Below are 11495 nucleotides of genomic sequence, written 5' to 3'. Positions count from 1 at the left end.
CCATGTGAAAATGACACACATTTTTCCTAAGGATGGAGACAAGGCCCGCTCTGTATACCGAAACATGGTGCACTAAATTGGGAGAGTACACATCTAGATCAGACAGAGTATGCATTGAGTGAAGGGGCATGGCACATCAAGCAAAGACTTTAATAGAACACTCTCTGGCATTATGGCGAACTCAGTGAAGGGGGGGGGGCACATCCAGAAGAGATATGGTGCACTACTCTCACTTTGGCCGAAAGTCATTTCTGCAGGTAACAATATAGAGCGACGGTAAAACTAAAATACACAGGCCTGTACGTTGCATTGGAAAACAGAAATGTCAGCGTTTTTCACTTTTGCTCTGATGTTTTTGTACAGGGTGACAAGTTCATGTACTACAGGGTGGCCCAGAATTATTCCCTCACACAATGGATACACACTACATTCTATTGTGGAAGGGAAAACCCCCGCCCCCCTCACTCCATTTATTTAGGGGGTACCTATACTTGTACCAGAATTTCAGAGTGACCCCCTTTGGTAGGGAACACAGAAAATGATAGACCCCTTAAGTAGGGGACAGGACTGATTTTTACCACCCTTTTTGAGGGATTTTTCTAAGAAATCAACCCCTTTATTAAGGTGAACCTATCTCCAACGGTCCTCGGGGTCCACGTTGATGGAGAAAAACCGGGAGAAAGCACGTGTCTGCGGCGTGGTCGTTTACCGAACAAAAAGGATACCCTTAAATACGGGGTGTGGACCCTAAAGTACGGGGCGCACATTAATGGGACTCAGTCTCAGCATACCCTTTTTACAGAAATTGAACGGAACTGATCGGCAAAATTGACCCTTTCTTCATGGTTTGAACGGGGTTTTCTCCGTACCTCAAACCTGAAAAAGTGACCCTTTTCCATACATTTCCCGTACGCGCATGCGGTCACAAAAAATTTTGAGTGAGGGGGCCGGGGGAAAACCTTCTTGGGCCACCCTGTAGAGTTTCGTGAGTTTCCTCAATGATTTAGACAGCTTGCGCCATCTGAGCCAAAAAGTGGAACTACGCGGTTACTTAGAATTAAAAATTCCCCAATTTGGGTGGAAATTCTCCGCTTTTTAGGGGGGGGGATGGGGGACGAGTTAGGCCTAATATTCCATGAACCCCGGCCAAACATGGTAATGACGACCGTTAGATCACAGCTTTTAATATCTGTATCCGAACTTTCTTACAATGTACATAGGCCTACCACCAGGACACTTATATACAGTGCAAATTCTCACGGTATTACTCCCATGGGGACGTTTTATGTGCGTACCATGTAGTGAATGTAGTGTGGTTGGCCGACGGCAGGGGAGCCAGGAGCGGGCTCAGGACACAATTAGACAGTGGCGCCACTATCGGGCAAACTGGGCAAGTGGGTGTTCAAAAGTCATAACCGTGACGTAATAGCAAAATGGCGGGGACAGTGACTTGTCCAAAATCAGAAAATAAGAAAAGAAAATCATTATTACATGACTAAATGTTGCATTTCATTCTTGAATAAATTGATGAGAGTAAACTAAAATGTGTGACGTTTGTGCAGATTTAATCAACTTGTTGGAATTGCGTACGTTTTGGTCGTAATATCTTACTTTTTGCTGCAAAACTAGCAGAAAAATATATCGCACATGCACGTCAGTGCATTTCAATGCATTGCAGTTTGTCATTTTTCATTGTAAATTTGTAAACATTGACTTTATCCTGATTGCGAAGCCCCTTCCCTCTCGTTATTGATCTCAATAGGTGGCTGCTCACTCTTAGAATCAGGGTCAACTTATATAGGCCTAGCTCTGATTAATAAGGATATTTTTATTTGCAAATTTTGTGAATAGAATGTCATTGTCATTGTCAACGTCGTAGACATAGACATGATAGACAAGACAGTCATATGCCACAGACTCAATGTATAGCAGTTTTATGTAGGGGTTTTCAGCTTAGTAAAAGCGAGTTTAAAAATATAACAGTTGAAGTTGGATGATATATGGTGACTAGATCTAAATCGTGTAATGTATGTCATGTGCATTTGATTTTAGACGATGCAAGATTTGAGCAAGGAGATGGATTACACTTGAGTAAGGGGGAAATTTTTACAGTGCTTCTTTACACCCAGGCATGGCCACAAAGGTTAGTGATTTTTTCAACGTCTTTGAGTCATGCATTGATATGCATTGTCTTTGTTCACTTTCAATTCATTCTGTCCAATCATATTTAAACTCTTGATGCAAAACGAACTTGGATTCTATTTTTGTATCAAGAGTTGAAATGTAATCAGTCCAGTTAAAGATAGTGGGGAACATTAACAACTCTGAGTTGCCTGTTGTGGGGAAGTGCTGACCTAGGGGGTCAGGTTGGGTGCCAGTAACTAAGAACTAAGCTATCAGTCTGGATGAGCATAGCAAAATGTCTAAGGTTAGTGTCTGAGGCTTCAGCTGGAAATTAGATGTTGAGGGAAGAATTCTATTGGAGGCTTGGCAGATTGGAAAGAGAATATATCAAGGTGTGGAAAATTACTACATACTTTGGTATATCACTCATACTTGGTCTAAAATATTCAATTCCAGACAATGCACATGCTGCTACAGAGATGTAAAAAACTTTGAGCGGTTGAACAACATTGTTCAAGTGATATTGAATCTCGGTATCAAGTTCATCAAGACCTGGCCTGCTGATTATGAGAAGGAGTTGGCTCGAGAAAAGAAAGGTGGCACTCGGGAGGAGAAAGAGACGAAAGGTGATGAAGAAATTAAAGAAGAGAAAGTAGTTGCAGATGAGGATAAGAAAAGCCAAGGTAGGGGACTAGTCACTACAGGATAAAAAAGTTAGAGATTGAAATCTTGGATTAAGCCTCTTGTAACTCCAAGTGTGCCTCTTCTTATACTTGATGGATCATTGAGATGCTATCGGCTCTTCGCTCTGATGAAAATGTTGTCTACCAACACCATCCTCATTTACTTGGCACAGTCTTCTTTTCTCATTTAGATGGAGCTGAAAAGATTTCTGATGAGTCTGACACAAAAGAAACAGAAGAGACAACAGAAGATGGGAAAAAAAAAGATGCTGCAAAGCCAGATGAACAGTCAGAAGAAAAACCAAGACAGGAGGAGGAAATGGAGACTGAAGATTCTGAAATGTGGAACAGCGAGGAAAAGGATAAGCTCCTACAGTTTATAGCCAAGATATTCCTCATGAACTTCCCACCTTATATGGCTTATAAACACATGGTTCATTCATCATTGGAGGTAAGTGTTATAAGAGTTGTGAATAGCTTTGACCTTAGCAGTAGCTGTATATTTGCAGCCCCTTTGAGGGAGGGGGTTGCGGTTTGCACCTTCACTGTCAAACCTCTTTGCTTACACTTGTATTTCAATTCTCTTGCAGGAGCTGTCGCAGCAGGAAGCCAATGCTTTGAACAACTACTGTGAAATATCTGTGAGTATGCCTCAAAATTGGTGAAATTTCCTCAAGATTCACTCTCCGCAATATTGACAATATGATTGATAGCAAGGATGCTTTAAACTGATCTTTTACTTGGTTCTGTAGTGGTATGGGAATGTGGTATAATACTGAATTTGGAATTCCTTGACCATCTTCCTTGTCGTAGATTTTGCTTCTGTTCTTTATATCTACAGTTACCTTCCTGGATTCAAGTTCTAGATAATTCTTAAATTTTATCGGTGAAACTTAAAGCCTGTACTAGATATTGTGTCTTCATCGGCCCTCAGGTTGTTTCTTGTTGAGCGTTTTGTGAAGAAAAGAAAACATTTCTGTACGTATCTCATATATTTTCCTTTTTTCTAGGACTCCGAGATTCCCCTGTACTTGTTGAGGAATGTTTGTTTTTTCTGTGATAGTACTGGTCTGCTAGCCATTGCCAATTGTTTCGACACAGGAAACCCAGACAACTTGCCATTCTATGTTGCTCATACCTTAATCACAATCATTGCAAATGTAAGTAAAGAAGTCAAATCTCTTTTTGACATCAGTTTTAGACAGTTTGGAAGTAATATATTGTAAGAAGGGGAGATGAATCTTTCCCTGAGTTTGTTTGAGGTTGTGGAGACAAGATCAGAAAACAGTGAACTTAGATCGTGTTTTCTGGAAATATATAGAAATTGACATTGTATGTGAGAAGATGGCTAAGCATGTAAAATTACACGACAAGGATTTACAGCTTTTGATGGTTCACTCTGAAATGTTTTTTCTACCCCCTTGATAATCAGTTGTTTCTTCTTTCAGCTTCGTTTATGGATGAATATCCCCACAGTCATGCAGTACATTGTTCCACTCCGATCTCAAATCATAAGGTTAGGAAATTGTCTTGATTTAGATAATCATGTGCTGTCTGTTGTGGCCATTGAGTAATAGTAGTTGCACAAGTCAGGTGATCAATGGCATAGTGGTAAGAGCACCAGGCTCCTGTCAAGTCCTGACCAGGAAGTCTTTGGTTATAAGGACACCTGCTGTTTTGTCTTTGTGTCCTTGAGCAAGACACTCAACCCTACTTGCCAAACTAAACGTTGTTCCTTACCTTTGCTTTTGACCTTCATTTATATGTTTTCTATTTTCATTTTCAGATACATGTGTAAACTTTCTGATAAAGATCTCAGAATGGCCGGATCCCGCAACATGACAGATCTGATGTGGGCGGCTGTCAAGGAACCTTTGGACACTGCTGCCACCTATGACTCTGAAGTCCTCAACTTGGCATTTAAATACTTCACTTGTTCAACACTAACAATAAGGATGGCTGGAATAAGTCAGATAAATGTAGGTGAACTGGTCATTTGATTGGGCTTCCCTCTGGGTTGTCAGCCTTCAGGTTTTCAAAACAAATTGTATGAAGTGGGTCTTTGAGCCTTAACTTTGAACAGAATTCCACAAAATCAAAGTTTCTAACCACATACTGAAATATTCCCCAAATTCTCTATCTTGGTGTAAAAATGTATCACAGCTAAGAAACTTAGTTATGCATAGTTCAAAGTCAGGGACAACCAGTCGCAGGGTTGGTATCTATAAATGCATAAGTTCTTCTTGTTTCTTCTTGTTTCTTTTGATTTGACATTGTATCTATCAGATTCTCAGTTTTATCATGACCTATCAATGGATTGATGTACCCCAATAATTCTATTTTTTACCTGGTATTTCAGAACCAAATCAACATGTACAATGAAAATTGTAACAGTGAGACCATAGTGGATGCAGAGAGTACCGGCAACAAGCTTGCCACCTGGCTCATAGAGAAGAAACTTCTTGAACACATCTTTGGGCCAAATTTGCATATTGAGGTATGTGACACAGCATTCAATCAGGTCCAATCCAACTTACCCATAAGTTAACCTACATGAACTGAAGAGCACAAGAGGACTCGGTTATGAGTGTTGCGACAATACTGGACCTAACAAAAAATTAGTGACACATGTTTACTGTGGCAAAGACAAAATACATGTATTATTAGCTTTTGTACGCATGTAATTCTTTCTAGAGGGTATGTTCTATCTCTGAGACCTTTATGATATCCATTGAGAACTGAAACTTTACAATCAATTCCCCTTTTTTCAGATAATCAAACAAAGTCAAATGATCCTTAACTTCCTTGCTGTTGAGAGTCGTATTACCAATGAGCACATAGACTGCATCTGGGCTGCTACTCAGGTAATGATCGAGATTTCAAGCATGATGAAAATGTGTTCATTTTAACTTCTATTTAGTTGTTTGTTTGCTTCTCTCGGAGCAGATTATTGTTGTTTCCACTGCTGGCGCAAATTTGGCTAGCATTTTGGAGAGATCCTCTGGTAAATGGCACATTGTTGTTCCCCGATTTATTTGTCTGTTATCAGTGTTAGAATGGAAGTCTGTCATTGGCCAAGCTAGAACCTAAGCAATGGGTGGTCTTTCCAGTAGGTTCTAGCCTGTGGTTCCAGAGGATCAGGTCATTGTTGGAACTGAGAATTGAACAGGCAACAATTGAATGGCCACGGCATAACAAGATCACAAGATCTGTAACTTTCTAACACTAAGGTCAGTTGATATCTGTACAATGTTAAACCAGTGGATATCTGTACAATGTTAAACCAGTGGATATCTGTACAATCTTTCATTTTGCAGTTAAAACATTGTGGGAAGCAAGTTCATGATGTGTTGATGCCACTGATTAAGAACCTGGATATTGAACGTGCTCAGCATTTACTCAAGTTGATATCTGGACTCGAGCCTTCAATGCACAGTGAACAGGTAGGGTCACTCGCTTTTGAACTCAAGCTTTTGAATTGGTTGCGGAACTCCCATGCACCAAACAAAATCCTATCACAAATGATGACATCACTTTTGCGTCTAACATTGTAAGAGAACCGTTAAGGTGCAGTTTCGTGGTCTCTCCAGGTTACAACCAAACTATTCAGGCTTGTTCGTGGAATATTATTATCACTGAATCAAATACCACCCAGGCTCCGAACTATGCATACCTGTCCCCTAAAAATACCAATTTGGCTCCTAGCTGGCTACTGCCAATTGTCCTCCCTGCCAGGAACTTGAATCGTCTGCATTGTTCTTTTCACTCAAATCACAAAGCTGAATATTTGGCGGTTGTATTGGGTATGACGGACTATCAGAGTATATGTGTACTTGTACACTATTTCTAATTTGTTTTTCAGACTTTATACCTTGCCTCAAACTTGATCAAGCGTGTGTGGACATCTGCGGGAGGTCATCGTGCCAGTGTATCAGCAGTGGCGCAACATGGCCACGGTCAGTATACAGCTATCGTCAAAGAAAATGAAGAAATTGAAAAAGGTAAGAAATGCCCATGTGTGTTTTCTTTTTCTCTTCGTGTTTGTCAGTATTTCCTCTGCAAAAGTAGGGCATGTCACTGCAGTTTTTAGTCTGGATGGTGATTGTCCAGTGATACAGAGTTGACGTCACATTAAGCTGAACACATTGGTTAATAACCCTTCTGTTATGATGAGATTTCTCTTCTACAGGTGCTGGTATTGGTGAGCCAGGGAAACATGACATCAGCCCCAGTGAGAAATCAGAAGAGATCAGTAAGGGGAGAAGCAAGGAAGCACGCAAGGGTGGAAAGGTAAGGGCAAGTTATATTAGAAATCTGCTCCCCAACATTCCCTGGAAGACTTTGGAATACAGAGTAAGGTGTGCAAAACTTTTGGTAAAAAGCACTATTTCGAGGAAGACTTTTGAAATATTCTATAAATGACTTTTTTCTTCTTTAGAGGAATCCTGAGCACCCGAACAGCCCTTGCAGTGATGAAGATGTGAGAATGGGAAGTCAAGAAGTCCGTCTGTCCCAGACTGAAGATTCAGAAAACAGCAGCCTCTGTGCAAATAGCGATCTGAGTAACATCAGTGAGGACAGCCTACCAAGTGACGAGATGCATAGTGGTCCGAGTCGCCACCACTGCCGACATCGCCACCATGGCCACCGGATACGCTCTCATGTTGACAATAGTGACGAGTCGGGTAGCGAGAGTGACAGTGATAACGAAGGGATGTCGGAATCTGAGCAAATGTGTGAATCGTCCCCTGGTCAGGTCAGGGTGCATCGTTGCCATATGGGCTCGCCGGGGCGTATCGCCCAAAGATTTAAAGCGGCGAATGTCAAGATTGTCCATGCATCTCATTCAGGTGACGAGGGAGATGTGGAGATTAGTACAGAGGAAAGTGATGGAGAGGATGATGAGGAAGAGGATGACGAGGAGATTCCTCCCGACCACTCATGTCGTCGCCGCCATCATGGTCACAGTGAAATGGATACTTCTCAGGCAAGTGACAAAAGCAGACGGCCTAAGAAAACAAGCAAAGAAGGCAGTCGTGTTGTGGTAGAAGAGGGCGACCAGCTCCGGGGGTCTGAACCTCTAGTGGTAGGTCGTTCATGCCTGCTTGAAAGGGCATGTCCTTGTGTAGTGCTTTGTGCTGTGTTATGGTTTGTCAGTGACTAGTCTGAAGTGGTGAAATTCTCAGACTCAGTTCAGCTTTTTTGCAGTCTTTCTCTGTTTTCAACCGCAGATTGCATCGCCCTGTGTGTTTTAGGATACCAGTTCCAATGACTCTACTGTCGCTTCAGATATCTGAAATGTGCCTTCCTTCCTGTTGTATTTTTGGCATGTTACTATGGGAAGCTTAAGCATGGGTGTGTCAGGGGCAGACAGATGAGTGTGTTGGGGAGCATTTGCGTGTGGTGTTAGCTTCTTTAGCGGACTTATGTCAAGCTTTATATATGTGTGTATTGCATTTTATGTTTCTTATGTCTTTCATCTATGTGTACGACCAAAGGGAACCTGATCTTCTATTACATGTAGACATCATAACATAGAATCTTCTGTGAGGTTATCCAACCCATGCATTCGAAGGATGAGTATAATGCTATGTACTCTTTGCTTTAATCTTGGTGGATTAGGAAAAAATACTTTTATTTTTTAAAATCTTCATTAATTATAGGAATCTTTGGATGACGATGGTATTGTCCCCACGATGAAAGCGCTTCCCACCAGAGCTCATGTAACGTCTCCAAGCTCCTCGCAAGAGTTTGTTGACAGCAGCGTGGAGACTGAAGTGTATGACTGTACCAACTACCTACAGAGGATCCAGGCTCACAGACATCATAGGCGCATACAAAAGTAAGTGCAATAGCCAGCAGAGAGTCAACTCATCTGAGTTCAGGCCCTCAATACTTGGCCATTTTTGGCTCCAACGAGAAGCGGGAGTCATCTGCATGATCACCTCCAGATTTGCGCAGAAGACAGAACATGTTTTTCTTGAGGTTCATGTGGTTGTTTCGAAATGTCATAAAAGGAAGTGCATGCTATTGCTTGACAAATAATTACACTTAAAAACCTTTCCCTTCTTCCTGCCTCTTTCAGTGAGTTCATTGATGATATTCTCAGTCCCGATGATGGAAGTTGTAACAGTTCCCGGATCAGCACAAAATCCGTGAAGAACATGGCCGACTTTGAAGGGGAAGATGTACTGAGCGATGATGATGAGCTAGCACGCATCAATGCACAAGTCCGTGCCCACGCCCATGCACATGCTCACTTCAATCCCCATGTCCAACCACACCACTTGGCTAGTATGGCGTCAATGCATTATTCACACCTGCCGATACCAAGAGGTAAGTGATAGTATGAAATAGTTGTTGGAAGCACTGTGCTCCCACAGCTTGATTAGGGGGGAGTCTTTGTGGCATTCAGGTGGCCCCAGCCGTACAATAGGGCTTTCTGTAGAAACCAAGGAGAGCAAATATTCTGCTACACTTGGCCATTTCCGGCCAGTTGAAAGTACCTAGTGACACTGGCCGAGTCTCCAACCCATGACCTGACTAACTAAATCAAACCAGATGCTCGTCCACTGTGCCTGGGTCATCCCTATGGGACCCTGAGTTATTTACCAACTTGTGATGATGGTCTTCTCCTTTTTCCGCAGCTGTTATTCACCATCACTCCCAGTCACATGACGATGACAGCTATGAAAACATGTCAAATGCATTTAAATATGATGATGTTTGCAAGAAGGGCAACACGCTACTCTGGGACCTGGTGCAGGAAGATGTGGCCGTAAGCTCTTATCTTTTGTTAAGTTTGTTATTACATGTAAATATTTTGGCATAGTGAGGCAAGGGTTTTTGTTCTAATCACCCAAAGCCTTTACTTTGTATTAATAACAGACCTAAAAACTCAGTTGGCAGGTCAGTGGCAGCACGTATCTGCTTCCTTTTACATAAAGCAGCTTGAACAGGACTTGCTGTAAAACCGGTTGAAATGATAAAAACTATCTGAAGTAAAAACTAAATTTCCAGCTCATGGAAGGGCATAAGGGTTGTGAGCCCAGCTGTGTTGACTTGAACTTTTTATTACTCTTCAGGCCATGCTCCCAGAAGGACTAGATGTCGAAGCGGAGAAGGCTCTCTGCTCCTTAGTGTGTTTCTCGACTGACAGGCGGATACGAATGGCATTTATTGAGGCTTGTATAGAAAATGTTGCAAATCATCGCTCAGTTGTGGTGTCGCTACGTTTGCTTCCAAAACTGTTTGGGTCGTTTCAACAATACAGAGCTGGGGCAGATACTTACTCTGTTTTAATGTAAGCATTACTTATACCTATCGACTTGCCTTTTTTGTATTTTTGCTTTTTGGGTAGCTGCAACTTATGCTTGGACAAAAGGATCCAAGCAGAGTTTTAATGTACATGTGAAACCAAGCCTTGTTTAGTTCATTGCATTTGTATTTTTAGTATGCTACTCGAAATACCCTGGCTTTTTCACATACTTGGATTGTTTGTATCTCTGTATGTAGTAAACACCAGGAAAATAAAACATTGATGGCTGTCCTTTATTCCTAATCTCTACAATAAAGTATTAGGAGTATTGCAGTTCTCAATGACATGTTGGCCTCTTTGCACTTGTGTGAATATTGGTGATTCCTAGAAGCCTCCACAGATCTTGATCATTATTCAATTTGTTTCAGGTGGGCTGAGAAAGAGTTGAACATGATGAAGCATTTCTTCAACGAATTGATATTCTTCAGCAATTCTGTTAAGAAGATAGCAAGACCTCATCATGCCTTGTACACTTTTCGTGAGGATGTGCATGTGCGGCTGCAATTCCTCTCATGCGTTTTCTCGACCATGGGTTCGCCGGATACGTTTCGTAAGTCAAAAATCTGTTATATCACTTTCCAATGTCAAAATGTGATCCTCATTTGGGTCTGAATATACTTGACAAAAACACTTTGTGCTGTCTGAGCATGATATACATTGTAGCTCAAACCTACTTCAGGGCAATATTCCCTACCAAAATCATCAGGAAACGGTAAATCCTAAATTAGTGGTATCTAAATAACAAAGTCTCTTTGCCAGGTAACTCTAGCAAGGCCTGAATGGGAAAGCCTGTGAAGCATGCTGAAGTTTTATTTCAAGTCTTTTCTGTCTGAATTTCCTTTGAAGGTTTACGCCTTGAGCAAGTTGATGTGCTGTGGTCATGTCTGATTGAGAATCCTGAGAGCACAGATGAGTGTCTGAGTTGGTTCCTGCAACAAGCCAAGAGCAAGGAGCATCATGCAATGGGGCTGGAAACATTTAAACATCTCTTCATGGAAAAGGTAAATACTGTACTGTGAATATCATTAAAGAATTGCTTTAAATTGGTTGCAATAAGAGACATTGAGTAATGGGTTATTTATTGCACCATTAAATGAAGCACTGGATGTGTTGGACAGCAATTATGATGAGAAGCAGGGTTGGTGTAAACACAATTCTCAATTTTTTGTTTTTTTGGTCAAATGTAGACTAATTAGGGAATTAAAAATTGTTTGTACTTTTCAGATGCCTCGTCTTGAGCCAGAGAACATGAGCGTGATAGGTTTGAATTTGTTCCAGCAGCTCTGTCACCTGGCCAGGGTGGCCAATGCCTCGTTTGATGAACCAATGTCAGAGGATGTGGTGAGTTAGTTCAGGCAAAGGAGCCACTG

The 11495-nt window shown here is 41.5% G+C and overlaps 1 protein-coding gene across 2 annotated transcripts in view; it reads left to right on the top strand.

The window, feature by feature from the left end:
* Positions 1-1443: 1443 nt before the first annotated feature.
* The window catches only part of LOC135484279 (ubiquitin carboxyl-terminal hydrolase 34-like), a 29474-nt gene continuing 19422 nt past the window's right edge, over positions 1444-11495 (top strand). Inside the window, exons 1-21 of one of the 2 annotated variants that reach the window (XM_064765599.1) lie at positions 1444-1586; positions 2053-2143; positions 2581-2807; positions 2999-3258; positions 3398-3448; positions 3818-3967; positions 4256-4323; positions 4594-4786; positions 5167-5304; positions 5579-5671; positions 6125-6250; positions 6670-6808; positions 6997-7097; positions 7246-7794; positions 8471-8649; positions 8893-9143; positions 9455-9585; positions 9893-10110; positions 10494-10675; positions 10972-11126; positions 11350-11466. In XM_064765599.1, coding sequence (XP_064621669.1) covers positions 1544-1586; positions 2053-2143; positions 2581-2807; positions 2999-3258; positions 3398-3448; positions 3818-3967; positions 4256-4323; positions 4594-4786; positions 5167-5304; positions 5579-5671; positions 6125-6250; positions 6670-6808; positions 6997-7097; positions 7246-7794; positions 8471-8649; positions 8893-9143; positions 9455-9585; positions 9893-10110; positions 10494-10675; positions 10972-11126; positions 11350-11466 — 3462 coding nt within the window. In that variant the 5' untranslated portion in view covers positions 1444-1543. Of the gene's footprint in view, positions 1587-2052; positions 2144-2580; positions 2808-2998; positions 3259-3397; positions 3449-3817; positions 3968-4255; positions 4324-4593; positions 4787-5166; positions 5305-5578; positions 5672-6124; positions 6251-6669; positions 6809-6996; positions 7098-7245; positions 7894-8470; positions 8650-8892; positions 9144-9454; positions 9586-9892; positions 10111-10493; positions 10676-10971; positions 11127-11349; positions 11467-11495 lie in introns of both variants that reach the window. The other variant, XM_064765597.1, reaches the window with a different exon arrangement.

This window comes from Lineus longissimus, chromosome 3 (assembly GCF_910592395.1).
Source record: "Lineus longissimus chromosome 3, tnLinLong1.2, whole genome shotgun sequence".
Lineage (NCBI taxonomy): Eukaryota > Metazoa > Nemertea > Pilidiophora > Heteronemertea > Lineidae > Lineus > Lineus longissimus.
This window is presented reverse-complemented; position numbering and strand designations above follow the sequence as displayed.